The sequence below is a fragment of the Atractosteus spatula genome, chromosome 26, assembly GCF_055471065.1.
Source record: "Atractosteus spatula isolate fAtrSpa1 chromosome 26, fAtrSpa1.hap1, whole genome shotgun sequence".
Classification (NCBI taxonomy): Eukaryota; Metazoa; Chordata; class Actinopteri; order Semionotiformes; family Lepisosteidae; genus Atractosteus; species Atractosteus spatula.
In genome coordinates, this window is record NC_142731.1 from 6,455,013 (window position 1) to 6,476,168 (window position 21,156).

Genomic DNA, 21,156 nt, shown 5'->3' on the forward strand with positions numbered 1-21,156 from the left:
ACTTTATTATCAACCTGCTCAGATCTGGGAGCTGAGCTCAGCACTGGGACTGTGTCACTGAATGGCAGGAGAGAGATTAAGAGAGGGATTTAGGAAATGAGAAACAGCTTGAGGTGAGTAATAGCTGCAGATTTCAAAGCTGAAGTATTCAGGCCCTGGTCTTTGCAGTAACCCTTCATTCTCAGAACCGAGGTGTTGCTGTTTATAAGTAAATAACCTTGGGCATAGTGCCACATTCTGTGGACAATAGGTAATCAGCAACACAAGGTTCTTGCCTGGCATTTGAGGAAGAAATCCCAGGTTTCCTCCTTATCTCCGCAAAACATAGAGCAATTTTCTGTGAGGAACAAAGGGCTCTTTGAGTCTTCTGATCTGTTTTTTTTTTTACTGACTTTCTCCCAGAAAAAAAAAGATAGCCAGAAATACGTAATGAATTCTAAGCAGAATGTCGTGAGAACATCAAATTGATATCTGCTAGAATTTCTTTAAATCATCAACTAAAATGAGGTAAGTTGTGAGGCAGAAAACACTGAAAGTCAACTCTCTCATCTCAAGCACTGTAGTACACTCCTCCCAGCTGGACAGTGTTGTTGTCACATGTGGGCCTAGCCAAAATAAATAATGAATTCTGTTTGCAGCCTGTCCTGGTGATGTCACCCATTTTACACTTGTGCAAGGAGTCTCTTTTCAAGGTTTTAACTAACAGTTCGATTGCGTGGAAACTGGACATGAATCATTCTCCTTTCAGACAGCCCCCTGTTTCTCTAGCGATATCAGAAAAAAAATGGAAAAATGTTTATCTTGATTATTTTTCTAAATAATGCACAGAGCTTCACAATGAATTTAATGAGCAAAATGTTATATTATCTACATGCACCTGTCATTCCCTTTCACACTTGTTGTGCATTGTATTGTGTACGTTCTGTATCATTTTGCTTTGCTCTTTTAGCTGATAATTCTAAATACTTAGGTCAAGCATCCTATTCAGGATCCTATTATATCCTAAGCCATCCCATTAGGATGTCCCAAAGGTCAATGTGGCACCATAACGCTTTATCAGAGCCCAGTAATATATTTACCTTGTTTAGGAAGCGTGAATTGTTGCTTTCTTTTATGCTTTTTGTCAGTCTCGCGAATAGAAATCTAGACAGAAGCAAAACAGGAAGACTGCGTATTACAAAAGGAATGAAATGTTTTGCAAGACAGAAAATTAAGCAGATGAATAATGGAGATCCTGTCTCTTTCTGTACACTGAACAGGCCGATAGGCGTGCTTAGAGCTAGTCCCTTGACCAAAGGGAAAAGTATTATTCTTTTACCCCGTGGGAATTTCAGACTGAAGGGTTATTAAAAGCAGGGTGCAAGAGTAAGGGCTGCTGCCAGTCACCGTACTGACGTCTGTAAAGAGACAGTTGAGCTTGTTTTTTTGGCACGAGTAACGAGTGATTGCATGAATTGGAAGGCTGTCACGATAATCTAGATACCGCTAGCCCGTTAGCGCAAGAGGCCGTAGGAGGAGCTGGGAAAGGGAATCGGAAATGGGATTCAGCGGAGCCTGCTCGCCCGACGTGTTTATTCATGGAAAACTGTGCAAATAGAGCAATCTGGATATTAATGTTTGACTTCACAGCAGAGCGTCCATCCTTCTTATTAGGATTTTTTAAAATTCCCCAAGACAGAAAACCTATGCTTCTTGTCACAAGCAGTTCGTGCAGGATACGTTGTGTACACATTCTGGGACCTCCCTTTGTATATCGGCAACATCTCTTTGTTTTGTAATGTTTTGTAATTGTTTTGTTTTGTAAAAGAAGTATGTGTAAACTTTAATTATAGTGATTGTCGTATTGTTTGTTTCATATATGGCTGAGGTTGATCTTTTTCTCTTTTTGTCTTTTCCATCGTCTGTTTGATTTTTTTTAGTTTTGTAATGTGCTAAAAATAGTTCACTAACGTAGTACATTTTTACTATGAAGTGTAAGTAAATTTTTTTGTTCACTTTATCATTGTGCTGATTGCTGGCATTTCCAGTCTGTACTCAGCTTTTCTGTTTCTTACTAGTTAAATTAGCTCTAGTTGAATTAATATCCTGTTAATTAAACAACAAAAACAACAAAATACTACACAGTGCCCTGGAGTCTCTGCTGTGTCTTTGCTGTCACTGTTGTGTTACAGTTCAAGAAAAAGTTTCTGTAAAACAAAAAATTGTTTTATGAATTGGTGTGGGTAGAGGGATTTTTTCAGTGGCTGTGTGAGTTTTAGGGATGGAGTTTGGGTTGCAACTCAACAATAGCATTTAGGTTTGCATTTCAGAATGTTCATATCTACTGTATACACCTGCAGAACACCTGTAAATATCCCAATAGAATCCTCCAGGAATGCCAGGATCCTACGGGATTCATTTCTCAGAAAAAAGTAAAGGATTCCTAAAAAATGTTCCAAATACTTACAGGAACCACTAATGATTTGGGCTTCAAACCTTTGCAGGATTTCTGCGGATCTTCTGCTGTAGTTTTTGCAGGAAATCGTTGAATTTGCAGCATACAGATTCAGATGTCAGAAACTGACTCACTGACTTTGCTTAAATGACTGTGTTTCCTTGAAAACACCTTGTCCATCTGTGTCTTTCAGGTGCTCAGATGGGATTGACAGGCACAGGCAGGAATGGCTGGATTATGGCTGTGCAGAGGAGGTAGGGAGCCATCATGAGATTACTTTGGCTTCCCTTAGGATTCCCTCTAGAATATTAGCACTGGGGAAATCACAGAATGGTCACTGTTATTCATATTTCATATTTCATTCATATATATTTGTCATTTATTGAGGAGTGTACCTGCCTTACCGTCTTACGTGTCATCTGATCTTTAGTAGGAGGTCAAAAATGCTGTCTGTCTTTATTCTGAAAGCACTTCTGAGTCCCGATGTAAACTCCTCTGCGGCAGATGGCTGAAACGACACCTGGTGTTACATCGTCGTGTTGTTTCTCCCCTCTAGCCCAAGGACATGACGTGTGAGGATTACGCCCCACAGGGGACAGACATCTCCCTGGGGCAGGTTAACCCCTCGGTGTCCGAGCCCACCCCCTCCCCCGGGACGCTTTTGGACAGTCCCGTCACCGAAGGTAAGTAAGCTTGTGTCTCGTGTGGCACCGGCGGCCTACTGCATCCGCGTGCCGTGCTGGGACGGCCCGTTCCTCGGAGAGGTGGGTGACTGGCTCATAAAGAAGAAAGCAGTATTTGTTGTCATCAGCCGGGGGCATGGTGGCGCGCATGGCAGTTAACACTGCTGCCTGGCACCTTGGCCAGGGTTTGGCTCCAGTTTGGGGCAGATTGGTGTGTGAGGAGGTGGTGTATTCACCCCAGTGTTCAGATGGGCTTGTGCTGCGTGCTCCAATTTTAATCTGGTTTGCATTGTCACTTGTCCCTTTCCGGCAGGGGTTCGAAGGGAATTTCACACTAAAAAGCACCAGCACAGCCTTACAAGTGTGGCCTGACTGACTGGAAGTGTGTCTGTACGGATGCTTGTATCATCTACCCGCGTAGTGGACTGGTGCACATTAGAATGGCTGTCCTCTCAGCCTTCTGGGTGACTTTAGATGAACTTGGGCCAATTACCTTACGGTCCTGGCAAGTGGGACAAGTTTAAGTATGCAGAGGGATTCATTAGCATGGTAAATAAATAGGAAAATTGTGCTATTCAGCAGCCTGGCTTTCTACACTACTGAACATGGAAAGAAACCAGCAACAAAAATATTCACTTAGACCTAAATGATAAAAGTGGTAAAAAAAATAATCATGATCAATGTTTGTTACCATCTAAACTCTTAACGAGGCTAGGTGTCATGTCCTTCAGTGTTGTGAAGTGGTCTTTGATGTTCAGCACTGTGATTCTGCTTTCATTCCCTGTTTTTTTGGATCTGTCAGTGTTCCTCTCTTGCTCTAATCTGGAAGAATGGAAGCAGTACAGATAACTTTTTTTAATTCCTGCGATGGCTATTTTCTGCAGGCCTGCAGAGTATATTTTTATACAGAGCTGTGTGCTTCATTTCATCTGTCTGTTCTGATTTAAATCCTGTTTCTTCACAGATGACACCAAACAGCTCATTCATTACAATGGCAATGGTGAGTTTCCTGAGGCTGATGTTACTGTTACGAATATTTTGTTAAAATATTTCAAATAACTATTTCCAGAGGGGCCAAAGTCTGACTCCATGCAGTTCTTCAAACTATTCTTTGTAATAGCTCTTGAAATAATGAACTGGTATGAACAGATCTAAAAGGTAATCACCCAAGACTTAAAGTCTGTGAAGAAAGTATCAGTGTAAAATCATTGTCTTCATTGATGGACTAAACTTCACACAACCTTTGCAAATTGCAGAAAATGCTACAATTGTGTTAAAAATAAACTTAATCATGGTTCATATGAAACATCAGTAAATAGGACTGTGATAAAAAGGAAAAAAAGTTCAACATAACAGATTACTCTTTTTTTTCTTTTTTGCATATCATATTCTGCAGAGGCTGTGCAGAGTTTTTTTTCATATTTTTGCATACATTGCATGAGATAAAAATCCACATCAAGATGAGACAATATTCATAGAAGAGCTCAAATGAAAACTGAGCTTATACTCGCCATATAACATATGTCACAGTTCTCTGTAATGATAAATTAATGGTGAGTTTACAACCAGTTCCTCCTCTGGCTGTTGTTTCTTCCAGAAAGCCCCAGGCACCAGTTATAGCGAAGATTAAACATGCTGCTAATTATCCAGTAGCCAGCATGGAAACTAATTGTGTAGGTTAATGATGAAACAGGCCTGCGTGTCTCTGTCACTGTGACTGCACTCTCAAGGAGGGGGACCCAAGACAGGGTTTGAATATTAATCAAAATAATCATAGTAATGATACTTCTCAAATTGTGTGTTTTACAATCACATCAGCGGTACAGGCTTCTTAACGAAACCGGCATTGAAGAAATTAAGATGAAACACATTTAATGACTCAAGAATCTCTTACTATTCACAAAGCTTGCAGAGCACTTCAATGGAAAATTAACTCCTTATTTTATCCCTCTGTCTCACTCTTTCCTTCTTCTCATCCTCCATCTTCTCTCTTTTCTCTGGACCCGGTGTGTGTTCCTTCAGACCTGCAGACAGGTCCTCCTAGGCAGCAGGGGGCGCCAGTGCACACTGGGATCATTGCAGGTGTGGTGTCGGCGGTGGTGCTGCTTCTGGCCCTGACCCTGCTGGCTCTCTACATCAACACACATCCCACAGCTGCCCCTGCTTTCTATCTCATACAGGTTAGTCAGTCTGTCCTCCAGATGGTCCTTACTGTGGTCTCCTCTGCCTGTCTGTCTGCCTGTCAGACAGTTTCTAGGTCTTCCTGGGTGTTTTTGTCTCCTGTGCTCATATTTCTCTCCTTCACTCTTCATGCTTGTACAGTTAAATGCCAGTCTTTCACACTAATAGGTTTCTGTCTTCTTTTGTCTATTACATACTGTACTCGGTTGTTTATTTTTTGCCCTTTTCTGTTTACCACAGCATCGCTCTGTCTAGCTGTCTTGTGTGTTTTGCTCTCTCTGCCTTGTCAGTCAGTCAGTCTGTCTGTCCCTGTATGTGCCTGTCAGTTTTAGTGATCTTCGGGGCGAGACTAAACAGCAGATTGAGGTGCAGGTCTGGTCCTGACTCCTGTCATTGTCTGAGTTCCACCTCAGCAGTCAAATCAAGGAGCTCGGCGTCAGCGCCTTGAATTCTAGACACAGCTGTCATTTCTAATTGTAATGAAGAAATTATTGCCTTCCTGTGCAAAAGCTGACAGCCCACAGATTAGACGTGACTGACTCCCTTTTCTGTTTTCTTCCCCTTACCAATAAACAAATGTCTGTCTTCCTCGAATGTATGACACAAATGTAAGAATTGGTCATTTATTTCAGTAACAGGGTATACATTACAATTGCGACATTGCATGTTCCCCTGAAGAGGTGTGGAGCTCTCAGCCAAAGTACCTGTCCCAGCAAGGAGAGAGGGAGGAAAGTGACAGCACTCAGAAGGGTTACTCCATTCATTCCAAAACCTCATCTGTGACTAATAGACCAAAATCCATCCCTCACTCTGTCTGAAACACAAGAGTGTGTTTGTGCTCCTAGCTCAGTCCAAGGGAGCACCGGTTAATCAATGGAACAGTACCTGGGTTAGAAAATTAGAAACAAATTGGTCATTTTTAAATCAAACAAAGTATCTGGAACATAGCATGATTCGGTATTGGTGATTTTTAAACAAAACAATTGACATCTTGTTCATTTGAGTGTGTATTTTGTTCTTATTTCACAGAGACGCTCCAACCATTGGCCAGCCATGAAGTTTCGGAACCAGGGCTGTCACTCGAGCTACACCGAGGTGGAGGTCGGAGGTCATGAGAAAGAGGGCTTCATAGAGGCCGAGCAGTGCTGAGGAGGAGGGGGGGGGTATGGCATGAGGAGTGCTCTACAAGTAACGGACAGCAAAGTGGACCAATGCAGGGAAGATCCGGGACTGAAGTGTGGGCCTGTTCCAATCCTAGTTAGCATCCTGCTCTCTGTCAGCAGTGGGCCTGACTCAGGGCTCCCCTGTTTCTCTCTGCACTGGTCCGCTCAGGCACTCCCAGCTCTCGTCTGGGGGCTGCTGTAAGTAAAACACCAATGACCACAAGCAAGAAAATGCATTACAATCGGGCACATGGGCAAACATTGAACAGACACTATAAATCAGCCCTCTGTTCCCCTCTAGAGACTCACACCATGGGCAGCAGTGAGGAGCAGTGGTTATGGCTCTGGACTTATAACTGGAACGGTGTGAGTTTGAATCCCAAGTGGAGTTACAGCTGCTGAATCCTTGATCAAGGTACATGGATTGCTTTGGTAAGCTGAGCTGTACGAACTTGGATTACTTCAGATGAAAGTGTCAGCCAAATTATTTAGTGATAAAAAAGGGAATGCACGTTATTCATCATAACTGCAATTGATGTACAGTTTGTCTTCATAAAACCTGAGTTTTTTTTAGGTGAAATCTGCATTTTAAAGTGTCTTGTTGATCACTGACTTAACCTGCAATCTCACATCTTATTATTACATTACTCTTATCACTGACATCCTTTGAAATCTTTTATGGAAACTTTGCTCAACTTTGGTTCTGTTGAAAGTAATAAATAGTACATTGAGTTTTTATAAGACCTTGATAAGTTGAAAACACTGGTTATCGTACCAGCATTAAAAAAAGTATTGTAGATATTCAGAGTGCTTGCCAAATCCTATCAAAGTGTATGATAAATCATGACATTTATAACTTGAAGCTCTACAGTTATGAACTCTAGAAAATGATAAACCAGATTTTCTCTTCCAACATATTCTGAAAAGTTCCATATTGTGTTTTTAAGGATTTCTAGGATGGTGAAGGTTGCTTATGGTATCAGTATTATCCTAAAGAAGACATATCTCAAAGCATTCATTATCATGCTATGAGTTTTTGCTTCATTAGAATGTGCTAAACTCGCTCCAGGTTGAAATCATCAGTGTGATTTAATTTTCAGGCAGGACATAGGAGAATACTATTAAAGGCATATACGGTCTATATATATATATTATGTATATATTAATGGGGGAATTCTGCAAAGTGTATTATACACATGATCACAAATGCAGTGACAACCTAGAGACTTTTGAGATGAGAGCTGTTGATTTTAGCTTGGTTGAACAGCATTGCCTTCTGCTCCCCTGGGGAATACTGAGGGAGAACCATCAGGGTCTGAGCTACATGTTTATCCGACATACCGAGCAACTAGCGCACATTATTCTCGTCTCATACTGTGTCAAAGTAGCCTGCCCTCATTCTTCTTATTCCTGGAGATTGATCAGAGGGAAGATGTTACATTGTTGCTCCTAAAAAGCCTCTGTTTGTAGAGCAGAATGAGCCTCAGACACTGGTGATGGCTGGTCCAGGTCCCAGTTACACTGCTTGTATCCAGGCACTCCCTGTAGCCTGGCAGTACTGCCCTGGGCACTCCCAGATGTGCATTTTCCATAGTGTGCAATAGACTCCAAGTCTGCTGCTCAGCGTCAATGTGGTTGCCCCTTGCCAGGGCCAAGCTGTGCTGGCATAGGAGAGTCAGGAGTCAGGCTGGTTCTTTGCTCACCGCTTAGTGTCATCTGTCTCCATTTTGGTACACCAGGGCTGTCCAACCCTGCGTATCTGAAAGTTTCTCAGAGCAGCTCCCGAAGAGCTGAGCAAAAGCTGTCAAATCGATCTGCTTGACCGGTTAGTTTAGTTCATTAAGGGCTGAGCTGGCATGAGACTCTGTGGGCACACCGGCCCCCCAGGACCAGGCTTGGACACTCCTGTGACCAGCGCTGAAAATCGCTCAACAGTGAAAAAAGCTTAAAAGACTCAGCCTCGCAGGGCCTTATGTTCCTCCTGGGTGTCTGTCGGTTCAGTAAGGAGGCACAGCGGAGCCGCGGCACGAAGGTTAAATTAGGCTTGGCAATTTTATTAATATATGGGGTGACAAATCAATGCTGAATCCTAAAAAATATTGAAGAGCTGGGGTTATAGGTACTCATAACTACTGTAACTGACTTGCTCAATATAATATATTTGGATCTGGATTAGAACAGACCACAAGGAATGTGCCGCAATTCAGCAAAGAGCTTATGGTACTTCCTGGTTATCACAGTGCAAGATCACAGGACTACTGCACCTCTTTCCTCCCTCTTACAGGGATGTACAGCTGAGGGTCTTATTGGGGGAGACTGGTACCATTGTTTAGTTTAACAGTGGGATGTGAACATTCAAACCACACACACACAACAAAATATATTGTGAATATATCACATCTTTAAGGCAATATGAAATAAAGAGAAAAATGTGAGAAAAATACAGTATATAGCCAAATTCTTTGATTTATTTTATTTTTAAGCAGACAGCTCATTGCTGGGAAGAATAGGTCACAGTTTCTCCTGGAAGAGGCCCTTTCTGTGGGCACTCCAAGCTGGGACTATCGGAGCTCTGTAATTAAAAGTGCAAGGATACAAAGCGACATTGATCCGCTATAACAGTATTGTATAAAAGAGTAAATATGTTAAGAAAATAAATCAATAAATGATTTCCTGATTAAAAAAAAAGATTGAGTACATCTTTGTGATGTCTGTTGTGCTCTGGTGATTGTTCGTATCCTTCTGCATATCGTGTGCTAATCCATCACTTAATTTTGGGATTTTTGGAGCTGGCAAGCACATGACTACAGTGTACATGCCAGCCCATGTTGCAGTCTCTCTCATCCGTACAGTAACATGCAGGAACCACACAGCCACATGGAAACATGAGGGGCTGGCGTGTTCAGAGAACTCCCTTCCCCAGGGGCGTGTGACCACCGGGCCAGTCTTGATTTGGGTGGCAGAAAACTGGTTTTCAATCCAGCTGAGCTGTAAATCACAAGGGCAAGCTGATGCGTTTAACTGAACTGCTCGCCGAGTCTTTTGGTTCGGGCAGGGAGCTGTGTCAGCATGCAGCTTTGCAGCAGTTTGCAAAGGAGCAGGTGAAGATTTTTTTCCATGCTGAAAGGAAAAAAGAGACACAAGAGACTTGTTACTGCACTCAGGCCACATTTAAAAAATATTTGTCCTCAAGAATACTGTTTCTGCCAACTTTGGCATATATAACTTCCTGAACTTGCTGAGCGTTCTTTGTGACTAAAAACTTCATAGGTGAATCTATAATAAACACAGATGAGAATGACAATACAACACAGAAACATATGCCCCAAACATAATATTAAAATGAATTAGCCTGTGATTAAGAACTTGGCTGGAGAAAAAACATGGAGAGACAGTGGTCCCCCCAGGATCAGGACTAGAGTATCTCCACTGCTCATTAAATAGTCACCTAGTGTCAAATTGGGCTTTTTATGTTGAACTGAAAAACAGGGTGTCAGCTTTCTGGGGTTTGAAGTGGTTCAGTGAGTGCTGTTTTGTTTTTTACTGTGTAGCTTCATCCAGTTGGCCAAATACTAGTTTCCTACGGCATGACTTTGGAGAGGATCAGACCTCCTATTTAATGGAAGGGGTTCCTGCTCAGAGAGTGCTAACGATATAAGATATTAAAAATGCAAATCTAGTCCACTGGGAAAGAAATGATCTTGTCTTATTCTTCCTTGAATTCCACTGTTATGCTGTAGATTTCACTCTACGTGGCTGTAACGGTAAGTGGGATTTTAATCACTACTTAAATAGCCCTAGTCTACATTTCATGGGGACCTTAAATATCTGTGGATGTTTTTTAAAGGGGTGGAAATCACTGATTTTTAAAAAAAGTTTAGCATTACAAATACCATCTTCTACAACAGTGATTACGACTAGAATTATAATGACTGTCTTTAAAAATGACCGCAGAGGCATGAAACTAAAAAAGCACACTAAATTCCTGTCCTACTATAAACCCCGGGTCTTTCATCCTCCCGCTATAACAAGGCACACGTGTTTCCGAGCGATTACAGTCAATCAGAGCGGACGGGTGTGGCTGTGCCAAGAGAGGCACGCCCAGTCGAGAGCATGACAATCTGGGGGTGCTGCAGACACCCCAGCGTCGACACAGGGCAGCTCCTACACCATCTGGGGGTGCTGCAGACCCCCTAGTGTCAACACAGGGCAGCTCCTACACCATCTGGGGGTGCTGCAGACCCCCCAGCCCAGACACAGCGCAGCTCCTACACGTACACCATCTGGGGGTGCTGCAGACCCCCCAGTCCGGACACAGGGCAGCTGCAGCACACAATCTGGAGGTGCTGCAGACCCCCCCGGCCCAGACACAGGGCAGCTCCTACACAATCTGGGGGTGCTGCAGACCCCCAGTGTCGACACAGGGCAGCTCCTACACAATCTGGGGGTACTGCAGACCCCCCCAGTGTTGACACAAAGCAGCCTCACAGTCTCGGACTGCTGTTTTTTTTATCACACTGCTGACCCTCTCACAAACATCTGAAGGTGGGAGCCACAGATAGAACAAGGTTTGAGGTGGGTAACTGAGGAAAGATCCTCCTGAATTCTGGTAGCTGAGTGCAATCAAAGTACTGCAGAGCCGCGTAAATGTATTAAACCTAAAAGCCTTGTGCAATTACTCTGTAGTTAGCACTACCTTGTACATACCAAACCTGAACGGATTACGCTTTTGCCTGAGCTAAATCAGGCGCATTTGAGACCATTACACAATGTATACATTGTTAGCTCCTCAGTACAGGAGTGTGCGTGGGGAATTGTCAAAGTAAGCTGTTACCAGCATTGGGCGTTTTAGGGGCCAGGGAGCTGACATTAGCTTGGTTCCCTGTTCTGGGAGCCCTGAGAATTGCTCGGGTTGTGGTTATGGAAGGTGGGAGTAAGTGAGGGTGTTCTTTCATTTGTTGGTCGAAAGCGCCTCCTTCTGGTAGTACTGCATTATAACGAGCGCTGTACTGTGTGCCCGGAGGCTCGTCAATGATGTGAAATGGTGTACAGTAGGTAGCAGTTAGAGTCCGCTAGGATACTGCACTATCAGCGCAGTTCCGTAACCTTTTTGAAACCCTTTGACCACTCTTAGATGGACTGAGTCGTCCTCTTGATCTTTATAACACACGGAGTTTATAGGTTAGTTTAAACGCTGTTGCGTGCCAGCGGGTGAAGTTGTAGTATCCTGCATTTTGTTCAGGTGGGGAGCTGCGTCAGCGTGCGCAGTCTGCAAAGGAACACGTAATAGGCTTCTTCCAATTCTTCAGCTCAAGAAGGCTTCACAGCCGAAACGTTGCGTTTTCTCTCTTCTCTTTTCAGCGGGGCATAAAACTATCACTTGTTCCTTTGCAGATATGCGTGCTGACGCAGCTGCCCACCTGAACTACTTCAACTTACTTCTGCTGCGACCCACTATGCCTTCCTCCTAATCGTTTTCTAGATCTCTTCGTCGTTCCTCCTCCTCCCTGGGCTACATGCCCCCCTCTCTCACTAAACCAGCAGTCTGTCTCTTCACAGCTGTCTGTTCCACGACCACCTTTCTAACCACCTTCTATTCCTTTACAGATGTCGTTATACTATAAATGATATTATAATTCCTAAAGGATTTCACCTAAAATGTAACCCTTTTTATTTTGACTCCGGTAATACTCGGAGACTTTTACAACTGTATCCTGCATTCTGCTAGACGATCTCGGGCACCTCCTGGAGGCGTCATTGCGACACTGCATAGTTTTTATTGGAACGGGGGGGGGGGTAGGGTGTGTTAGGTACGTTTGTGTTCACACTATGCAAGGGTAAACAAGCGAATTAAACTGGGAATTTAATTCTAGTTTTGTTCAGGGCGGAAAAGCCAGGTAAGTGGACTTGACCTCTAAGGGAAATTCCTATTATTGTCTTACAGTAAACACAGGCGCTGAACTTCATTCGTTTAGTGCGATTCTCCCGTCGACCACCAATAACAGGTATTAATAGATTTCAAGCTTTGCGCTGCAATAAAATCAAATTTGTTTCTAGATACCGTACTGCGTTTTATTCTGGCTATAAATATTTTTAAAAGCGATTACCGCATAAATCTTTGGGGGGGGAAAAAAAAGAGGGGGCACCCGGATTTGAACCGGGGACCTCTTGATCTGCAGTCAAATGCTCTACCACTGAGCTATACCCCCGCTCCGACGTAAACGGCTCTCTTCTCTCTCTATTTAAAGCCGCAGCAAGGAAGCGCGATCTCGGAAGATTATCGTAAGGATTTGATATAGAAACGCCATCTTCGTAAATATTAAACTCTCCTGGAGCAGATTTTGAATATGTTGTCTTAGCTCTATCTGAAACTTACATTACTGATCCTCGATATTTTCAGTTCAGGGCATGCATAGGGATCGGTACCTTGTCTGTGGCTATAAACACTGTTAACTGTCCCCCCCCCCCTAAAACTGGTGTTGAATTTTAAATTAAAACCACATAATCAAAGCCGTTCCACGTGCTTTGAATGCAACGTCATCCTGTCCTTGGTGTGAAAAAAGGGGCGCAGCGTGGCCACAAGGCGGCGCTTCGAACAAAGGGAAAAGACGCCCTTGCCGACAGCACCTCGGATCTTTGAGGAAGACGCAAATTTCACTCGCTACTTCGTGATCAAAACGAATATGCACTTTTTTGTCGCCGCTTCAGGTGGAATAAAAAAATCACCCTCTGTGTTTGAGAACGGGTACTCTAGAGGTCTAAGCAGGAAGGCTGGCTGTGTATTTTCAACAAAAAAAAAGAGGGACGCTTATTCTTGAAAGGATGTCTGTGAGCAGCCCTTGGAAGACCGCGGCGCCCATCTGGGTCTTCAGCAGGCTGGCGAGACGCGTTACCGCCCCTTCCTGCAAACCCCCCCCCCCAAAAAAAACACGCCAAATGCGCTCGCCCGCTCCAGGCGCGCCCCTGGCCTGCGTGCCCGCGCTTCGAGCCTCCTCTGAAAGATTTATGCCGACGGACCCCGGGCAGAGGGAAGCAGGAGCGTCTTCTCTCCATATGCGGGGCGCATGCGGGTCTGTCTTACAGGACGAAAAGAACACGCCCTGGGAGACCGACAGCCAAAAATCACCCCGTGCTTTTTTTGTCAGAAAAAAAAAAATCCTTCTTGTATGTGTGCGTGTTCTTAATTGCACATGGGCGCGCTCCCGCGGGCCCGGCCCCCTTCCTCCTCCTCCTCGGGACCGCGCAGCGCCCTTGAGCTGCGCTCGCCCCCGCCGTCTCGGCTTGTTCGCTGACAGCCAGCGGTGCGAGAACCACGCCAGCGACAGCCCCGTCCCTCCCGGCGTGGACATACATCTGCCCCGCACGAAGACCAGCCAGTCACACGCCCGTGGCTTCAGCCGGACCCGGTCGTCGTTTCGGGTTTATTTTTTTTTTTTTGTTTTTGTTTTTTTACTTTTTGTTTCGTTTGGCAGCGCCGCCAGGGACCCCAACACCCACCCACCCTCCCCAGCGAATATGAATCCGTCGTGCAGCAGATGTAACAAGGTGGTGTACCCGACTGAGAAAGTGAATTGTCTGGACAAGGTAAGGGAGACGACAGACCCCGCCGTCCCTCTGCCTTCCCTGCGCTGTGCGGTGTGCGCCCTACGTGCTTCAGAAAATAAACTAGCAGGGGGACCCTTTGCGATTTCGGCTGGGGGGCGGGGAAGCGGGCACCGGGCGAGCCAGACTGGGATGTACAGGGAAGAAAATCGCGTAAAAGTGGGATTTTGGGGGAAAAGTTGGGCGAAGTCGGTCGCTGCAGTGTCCGTGCGGGTGGGTGGGGGGGGGCGCTCTGTTCCGCCCTGGGCTCGCTCGGTCCCGGGGGTCCGGGGTTCAGACGCCCTTTTCCGCCCGGGCAGCCTGCCTGCCTGCCTGCCTGCGGGGCTCGCCCGTGGACCGTGTGCGGGGACAACTGACTGCGTGGGGGTGGCCGCGGAACACGCAGGGAGCTCCCCCCCCCCCCCCACCCCCGGCGCCTGCCACAGCGACCGACTGTAAAGGGCAGGCGAGCTGAAACAGGAACCATTTTGTAGGAGACAGAGGGGGGGGGAGAAAAAGTTGAGAAGTAACCGTTTGTTGGTCTGCTTCCTGTTCTGAGAAAGTGAGGACGCGGTGTAGCGCAGAGGCCTGGTCTGGTGCGGTCCCACAGCCTACCTGCGGGGTGGATTTAACAGTCTGTGGGTTCACGGGGAAAAAAACAAACCAAAAAAAGCATTTCATGACCTCCTTCCCCCCCCCCCCCCACACATATATATATATAGTTTCAAGAAGCATGGTTCAACTACAGCCTGGTTTATTTTGCGCCCCACCCCCGCCGGCGTGTGAAGATGTTTTCACGGCCAGGTGGGTCGTGGGACGTGTCCGTGTTGGCACTCCGGCTGTGGGTGTGGGTGCCCCTCTCTCCATCTCCGTCACCCCGTCTGTAGGGTCGCGGGCTACGAGTGGAGCCCACTGGCTCCAGGGCTGCGTCCTGTGTGTTACCTGCTCGCTCTTGTGTACGTGTCTTGTTGTTGTTGTTTTACTTTAGACGGCAGGTATGCGTGAGAGATTGCTGAAAGGCGCGTTGGAATTTTGTTTTCGGGCCGAAAAAAAGTTTAAAGAAGTTGAATTCTCACTGGGACACTCGTCCCAGAAGTCCCCCCCCCCCCAAGTCCATGGGTGTGTATTTGGGGGTCATGCCTGTGCGAGAGGCGAACAGACACCGGTGTCCAGCGGGGATGTGTCTCGGTGAAACTCCGCAAATGATGGAAACACCCAGCTGGTTTCCTGGGGTTATCACGCTGCCGGGCTGGGTTTTGTAAGAATGAAACTGCTTCTGCACAGGTACCCGGGCTGCTGGTTCCGATCTCCACTCGCCCGCTGTGTTTCTTAGGCGTTTCTTTCACTGTCCTTCCGAAAGCCTTTTCCCCCTATTCGGTCTTCAAAATGGCTATGCCGTTTTTAAGCTACCACCCCGGATACTATTCGCTGCTGTTTGCCTTTCGGCGATCTAGAGTGCTGAACAGTGAAAGCGTCTGTATGTGGGTCGTTATTACTTTCGGGTCTGTAGCTTTTACTGGACTGAAACGATCTCTGTAACTGGCTCTGCGTGTGTGTGTGTGAGAGAGGGGTACTTATTTACAGGTTTAGCAGGCGGTGTTCGAACGGGGGTGTCAGTGTGTCTCAGAGGACACTAAAATTCAATTACCCATTAACGAGGAGTCGATAGCATGTGTATTAAAAGCGCTTTAGTTCATAGTCCCTGGGGACGCGAGAGGCGGGGAGGGTTGGAGGACGGGGGCGCGGACGCGCTCTTGGTGCTCCACAGAGCCAGGTGACGGGTCCCTGTGTGCGCGCACGTTCAGGTATGTGCGCGACGTGCAGCCGAACGTGCTCGCTTATCGCTTCCGCAATGGCCCGCGCTGGTTTACCGTTTGCTCCGATGGGCCGTGCGCACGCCTTTCACCACACACACACACAACGTGGAGCGAAAGCAAAGTCTTCTCAAGGTCGCTTTACTTGGGCTTAGCTAACGTTGTAGTCTCCATCTTTGGAGACCCATTTTTTTTTAGAATATAGAAATCGTTACGAAACAGGATGTGTGCTCATGGTGTGCAGAGACCGTGCTCTGCCAAGCATGACAAATGCAAGCAACACCCACCGAGGCTGTGCTGAATAACGGCTCACATCGCCATCGCTGTACAGTGTCAGTGAGTGTTTCATCCCAGCGCGGTGGCTCTCTCAACCTCGGGGGTTCACTCGCGGCCTCCTCCTGGGCGGAGTCTGCACGGGCTCCAGGCGTGTGTGTGGGGTTGTGTCCAGCTGCTCCAGTTCTCCTGCCTGCTTTGCAATACCCCTGCCTCCCTGTGTCTGCGGGGCAGGCTGCATCTGGCCTAGACCCTCGTGGACAAGCAGCCCATGGAGAGTGGGCAGACCCTTTACACTGCTCATGTACAGCTTTTGACACGGAGTCGAACAAGTCAACAGAGCATGGCGGTATGGCGGCTCAGTGATCAGCATTGCTGCCTCACAGCTGGGGCCCTGTGTTCAGTTCCTGGGGTGCTGTCTGCGTGGAGTTTGTATGTTCTCCCTGTGTTTGCGTGGGTTTCCTCTGGGTGCTCCTCCTCCAGGTGATTATGTGGAATTTACTCCATTCTTAGCTCAATGTTTCTAGGTTCTGCACCCAAGGCTTCAGCGTAGGCAGAGAGAATATCGGTGAATATCCTCTTTCTCTGTGCATGTCTGCGTCAGGCCATGCGTGTTGCACAAATGGCCAGTGTTCTTGATGCTGGTGTGTTTGTGTGTGCTGTATTGTTTGGTGTGCAGTCAGGATGCTGTGTTTTAATATGCCAGTGGTTATGTAATTATATATTTATACTGGTGCATACTGTACTGTATTTAGGGAGATGGCTAAATCAGAAATGGGCTCCGCTGAAATGGAACATGTGCATCCGGGCGTGATTGAGTAGCCTGAGTGCAGACAGGGTCATGCTCCAGAGCACATGGAAGGTGGAAGAAGTGCAGGCTCTCTCTACAGCGCCGGAGCCTGCGACAGCCTCCCTGCTCCTGTGCCGCTGTGTGTGTGTGTGTGTGCGCGTGTCCGAGTCACGGAGCACGTACTGCGTGCGTCGCTGTCGGCTGTCTGGTCTGCGCCGCGGGCCCCAGGTCCTGCGGAGCAGTACGCGGACCCTGCGTGTCTGGGCACGGTGCACGCCAGCTGTGTGGTCGCTGTCTGGGTCTGTGTTTGCATGCATCTCTCTCCGTCTGTCTGCTAGTCTGGGAGATTGTGCCAGCCATATTGTCTCCCCCCCACATGTGCTGCTGTTGATGGAGTGTTTTTTGGAAAAGCATGGCACCTCCTGGGAGAAAGTCCAAGAGAATCTCTGCTCTTTGCCAGAGCGTTTGTCTGACAAGTGTGCGTTGGTCGGGGAGACAGGCAGGCAGGCAGGCAAGCCCGCGTGGGGCCTGGGGTGCAGTGTTCGGCCGCGGAGCGTGTCCGTGTGCGCCGTGGCTGACCCAGCCTGTCTGTGTGTGTGTGCCGGGGGTCCTGCGCACCTTCCCCAAACCCTCCGTCAGCATTTAAACAGAGCCACAGTCGACGAAGCCAACAAAAGCTAGTTCAGGAAAATGAACACAAACATCAGTATGCCCTTGTGGAGAGGAACAGCTGTGCAGTTGTACAAGATTTATGGATACATGTTTTTACCAATTCAGTGCTTTCAGGAAATATTATATATGTCATTTTGCATGTAGAAGGCAGCTCGGTGAGGTTGTGGTCAGCACTGCTGCCTTGTAGCACTGGGACTCTGGATTCAAGCCCAGACCTGGGGTGCTGTCCGTGTGGAGTTTGCATGTTCTCCCCATGTCCGTGTGGGTTTCCTTTGGCCGCTCTGGTTTTCTACTACAGTCCAAAGCCATGCTGGCAGGTTACTTGTCTTATGGGAGAATCGGCCCTGGTGTGTGTGTGTGTGTGGGATAGGCTCCGTCTCCCCCTGACCCTGAACTGGAAGAAGCTGTTAGATGATGGACTGATTGCGTGTGTGAAGGTATTTCTGAGTCAGTCCTGTGTCGTGAATGGATTGTCTTCAGCGGGCTCAGTGTGGAAGCCTGCGCTCGAGTCCGAATGCGTGTGCGAGCCCCGCGCGGAGTCTAGACCACCTTCATCCTGCGCCGTGTGGGGGAGACAGTGTCAGCCTGGAGCGCGTCCCCAAACCAGGGCCCTCGGGGCGCCTTGCCCAGCTCCATCACCTCCGGCCCGGACAGTGCGTGGGGCTGGGGAGGGGGTGGGAGCCGAGGTTGTCTGGTTCCGTCGCTCCTCGTGGGCCGGGCCGGGCCGGACCGGACCAGCCCAGAACAGTCCTGGCCAAGCTCGCGAGCCGGCTGCCTTCGCCGAGGAGTGGACAGCTCACCCGTGAGCACTAGGAGGTCCTCTTCACTCTCTTGTGCCTTCTAATGTTATTAATCTGCTCATTGTATTAATTCTCCTTGAAGTCCTGGTTTTCAGAAGAGCGATGCTAACCCAGGAGGCAGGTCCACCTCACTAGTGGATGGCAGGCATGGCTCACAAATGCAGTGGGTTTTGAGAGGGACGTCGGTTCTCTTGTCTGCAAAAGAAGTGTCCAGCAGTATCAATGGCTTCAGATCTAACGCTTGCTTTAACTGTGTGTGTGCCAGTATTCCAATCGACCGCCTGTCTGAGTCCCTTTAGTGGCTTTAGTGTTGGTGGTTTCAGAACAACTGCATGTCCTGCACGGAGGAAACTTACCTTTTTATACGGCTGCACCCAATAGGGGAATGTGCCTCTGTGACTCAGGTGTGAACGGCCTTATTTGTATCACATGCTGGCCCTGTTAATGTTTTGTGTAAATTTGCAAATAACTGTCTGCAGCTGCTCAGGTTTGTTCTGTGCGATATGACACTGCAAGGCGTGCAGGCTGTCCTCAGCTCTGCGCTGTGCTCGAGAGGGGCTTGGTAGTTTGAGCCCGGCCTGCCAGTTCCATGCTCCTTCCCTGCCTTTGTGGCATATTGCATCGGATGGTGCGGGGCTGTCCAGTGCCCGGAGCGCCCGCGCTCCTCTGCCCTTACTTGCCCTCTTCCTGCCGCCCAGCTGTGTGGAATTCCACGGTGCAGTTCTGGGAATGCCGACTGGATTCTCACTGTGATCGGGGCCCCGGCGCGCGCTTCTCTGCAGTTTGAGATCTGTGCTGCAGCTAGAGATCTGTTCTGAATAGCGCCTTGGCACTTAGCCAGCTTTCCTTTGCAAAAGTGTGTGGCTCAGCCATGTGAATGAATAAAACAGGCTTCAGTCAGGAGCTCATGGATCAAACGCATGGCCTTTCAGGGCGTGTCCTTGAAAACTGGAGAGCAGCCCTACAGTGCCATTAAGCCTGGGTTTCACAGTCCTGCTCTCACTAATAAATAGGTTTTGCTTCCAGCTGGGTGCTCTGTTCAATTGACCCCCAAAATGAGCTAGCGAGTTGCTTCATTAGGCGTTTTTCCTCCAATCTGAGCTGCAAAATCAGTTCACGATTTCAAGTCGCTTCTAAACCTGAAGCTCTGTTCTGTAGCTGGGCTTTGATCCAGCCAGTGCTAGACTGGCTTAATTGATGTTTAATTGCGCGTTTGATCTTTGGCTTAATTAAGTCCTGGTGCGGATGATCATTGAAATGAGTTGAGGATTAGTTGGAACGAAGCATGCCAAGTTTGTCTCTGTACACCGAGGACCGTGGGGTCCTGGTTCCGACTCTACAGCCACGTGACTTAAACCACCTTCTTTAAGCTCGGAAGAGTACTCTGGTTGTTAAGCTGCCAAACATCATTATGTAAGAAAGGTTACAAACCCAGAAGAGGCTATTCATCCCGTCTGTCCCGTTTGGTTGTTAGTTGTGAATTGATCCAAGGATCTCATCCAGCTCATGCAAATCCACACTCCCACCACTCTTTGTGTAAAGAAGTGTCCTGATAGAAGGATCCACCCAGCTGTTTCTTGAGGGAAGCCAGGATATCGGCTTCAACAACATGGCTGGGCAGCCTGTTCCACCCTTGCAAAAACAAGGGGTTTTGGGCTGGCTGGCCTCCTCTCACTTCCTCAGATCTGTGTGGTTCCTGGTTTGGCCAAAGCCAGTACGAGCTCCTAAAGACACAGAGACCAGACCCAGCCCCCACCCTGCTCTGCAGTGTGACCGGGACAGAAGCTTTTATTTCCTCTGCTGCGTGAGCTGCAAGATAGTTGTCTCATGCTCTGCACAGCTGTTTTTTTTTTTTTTTGTGGTTGTCTTCATGGCACGGAGGTTTCTCCTGCATGAATATCACAGATAATTAAGCTAATAAAGACATGTTGAATGAACAGAGGCTGTCTTCAGTGTACGCCTTAAACGCGCTCCTCTTGGTGTGGAAATGGTTGCGTTTGTGGTCTTATCCTGGCAGAAATTCATCACTGCGGATGTTACTTCTTTTTTTGCAGCCGGTTTGGTTTTTTTTTAAGCAGGACAGAGAGCCCCTGATTATCTTAAGAGACTGGCACCAGAATTGAGTTCCTTAAAGTTGTTGGTTACTTAATTTTTAAGCCGTTTTGGGTACGTTCTGTGTGGACAGACTAGGAAACCCTGAATAATCCGTAACCCTTCTCCTTAATTGTCACAGCTCTTGCAAAGAGGCGGTAGCTTGTAAAACAAACAGAACAGCAGGGTGAAATGGCGCAAACAACTGTGCAACATCCATCCCTGTTACTCAGCTTGAGATTTTCTGCGCTTTTGCAATGTGTTTGGCTCTCGGTAGGCGTGAGAATCCTGACGCGCAGTGTGGGAGCTGCTCAGATTGCCCTGAACCTCACAGCGCTGGCAGTCAGGAGCTGTTGTTACGAGGGGCGATGGTTGCCGAGTGGGTGTCTGAGATGGGGGTGCAGGAAGAGTTGGGGGGTGGCAGATCTGGGCTGCAGTAGCGGGCGGGTCTGTGCAGAGAGCCCATGGGGGGACAGCGATGTGTCGGGGCTCACCGGCGAGCTGAGGACACATGCTGCGCATCAGACATGCGAGAGAAGGCGCAGCATCGATGGAACACGCTGGCTGGCCATCAGCTCTGTGAGCACAGGCGCTGCACAGTTTATCTCAACTGAAGCTGGACTTCCCCATTAAACATGCCCACATTTCCCTCAGCTGAGCAGAACAATAACAGC

General features: G+C 47.6%; 2 protein-coding genes and 1 non-coding gene across 3 annotated transcripts in view; 2 read left to right on the top strand and 1 right to left on the bottom strand.

Moving 5' to 3' along the window:
- The window catches only part of plxdc1 (plexin domain containing 1), a 48,058-nt gene extending 38,915 nt beyond the window's left edge, over positions 1-9,143 (top strand). The window contains exons 10-14 of the mRNA XM_088906198.1: positions 2,628-2,688; positions 2,991-3,117; positions 4,082-4,117; positions 5,140-5,297; positions 6,328-9,143. Of these exons, the coding sequence (XP_088762324.1) occupies positions 2,628-2,688; positions 2,991-3,117; positions 4,082-4,117; positions 5,140-5,297; positions 6,328-6,447 (502 nt within the window). The 3' untranslated portion in view covers positions 6,448-9,143. The remainder of the gene's footprint in view (positions 1-2,627; positions 2,689-2,990; positions 3,118-4,081; positions 4,118-5,139; positions 5,298-6,327) is intronic.
- A 3,455-nt stretch (positions 9,144-12,598) lies between these two features.
- trnac-gca (transfer RNA cysteine (anticodon GCA)) lies at positions 12,599-12,670 on the bottom strand. Its single transcript has one exon. It is a non-coding gene; the product is annotated as a tRNA-Cys (tRNA).
- Positions 12,671-13,750: 1,080 nt separating this feature from the next.
- Positions 13,751-21,156, top strand: part of lasp1 (LIM and SH3 protein 1) — a 36,882-nt gene continuing 29,476 nt past the window's right edge. Inside the window, exon 1 of the mRNA XM_088906520.1 lies at positions 13,751-14,045. Coding sequence (XP_088762646.1) covers positions 13,977-14,045 — 69 coding nt within the window. The 5' untranslated portion in view covers positions 13,751-13,976. The remainder of the gene's footprint in view (positions 14,046-21,156) is intronic.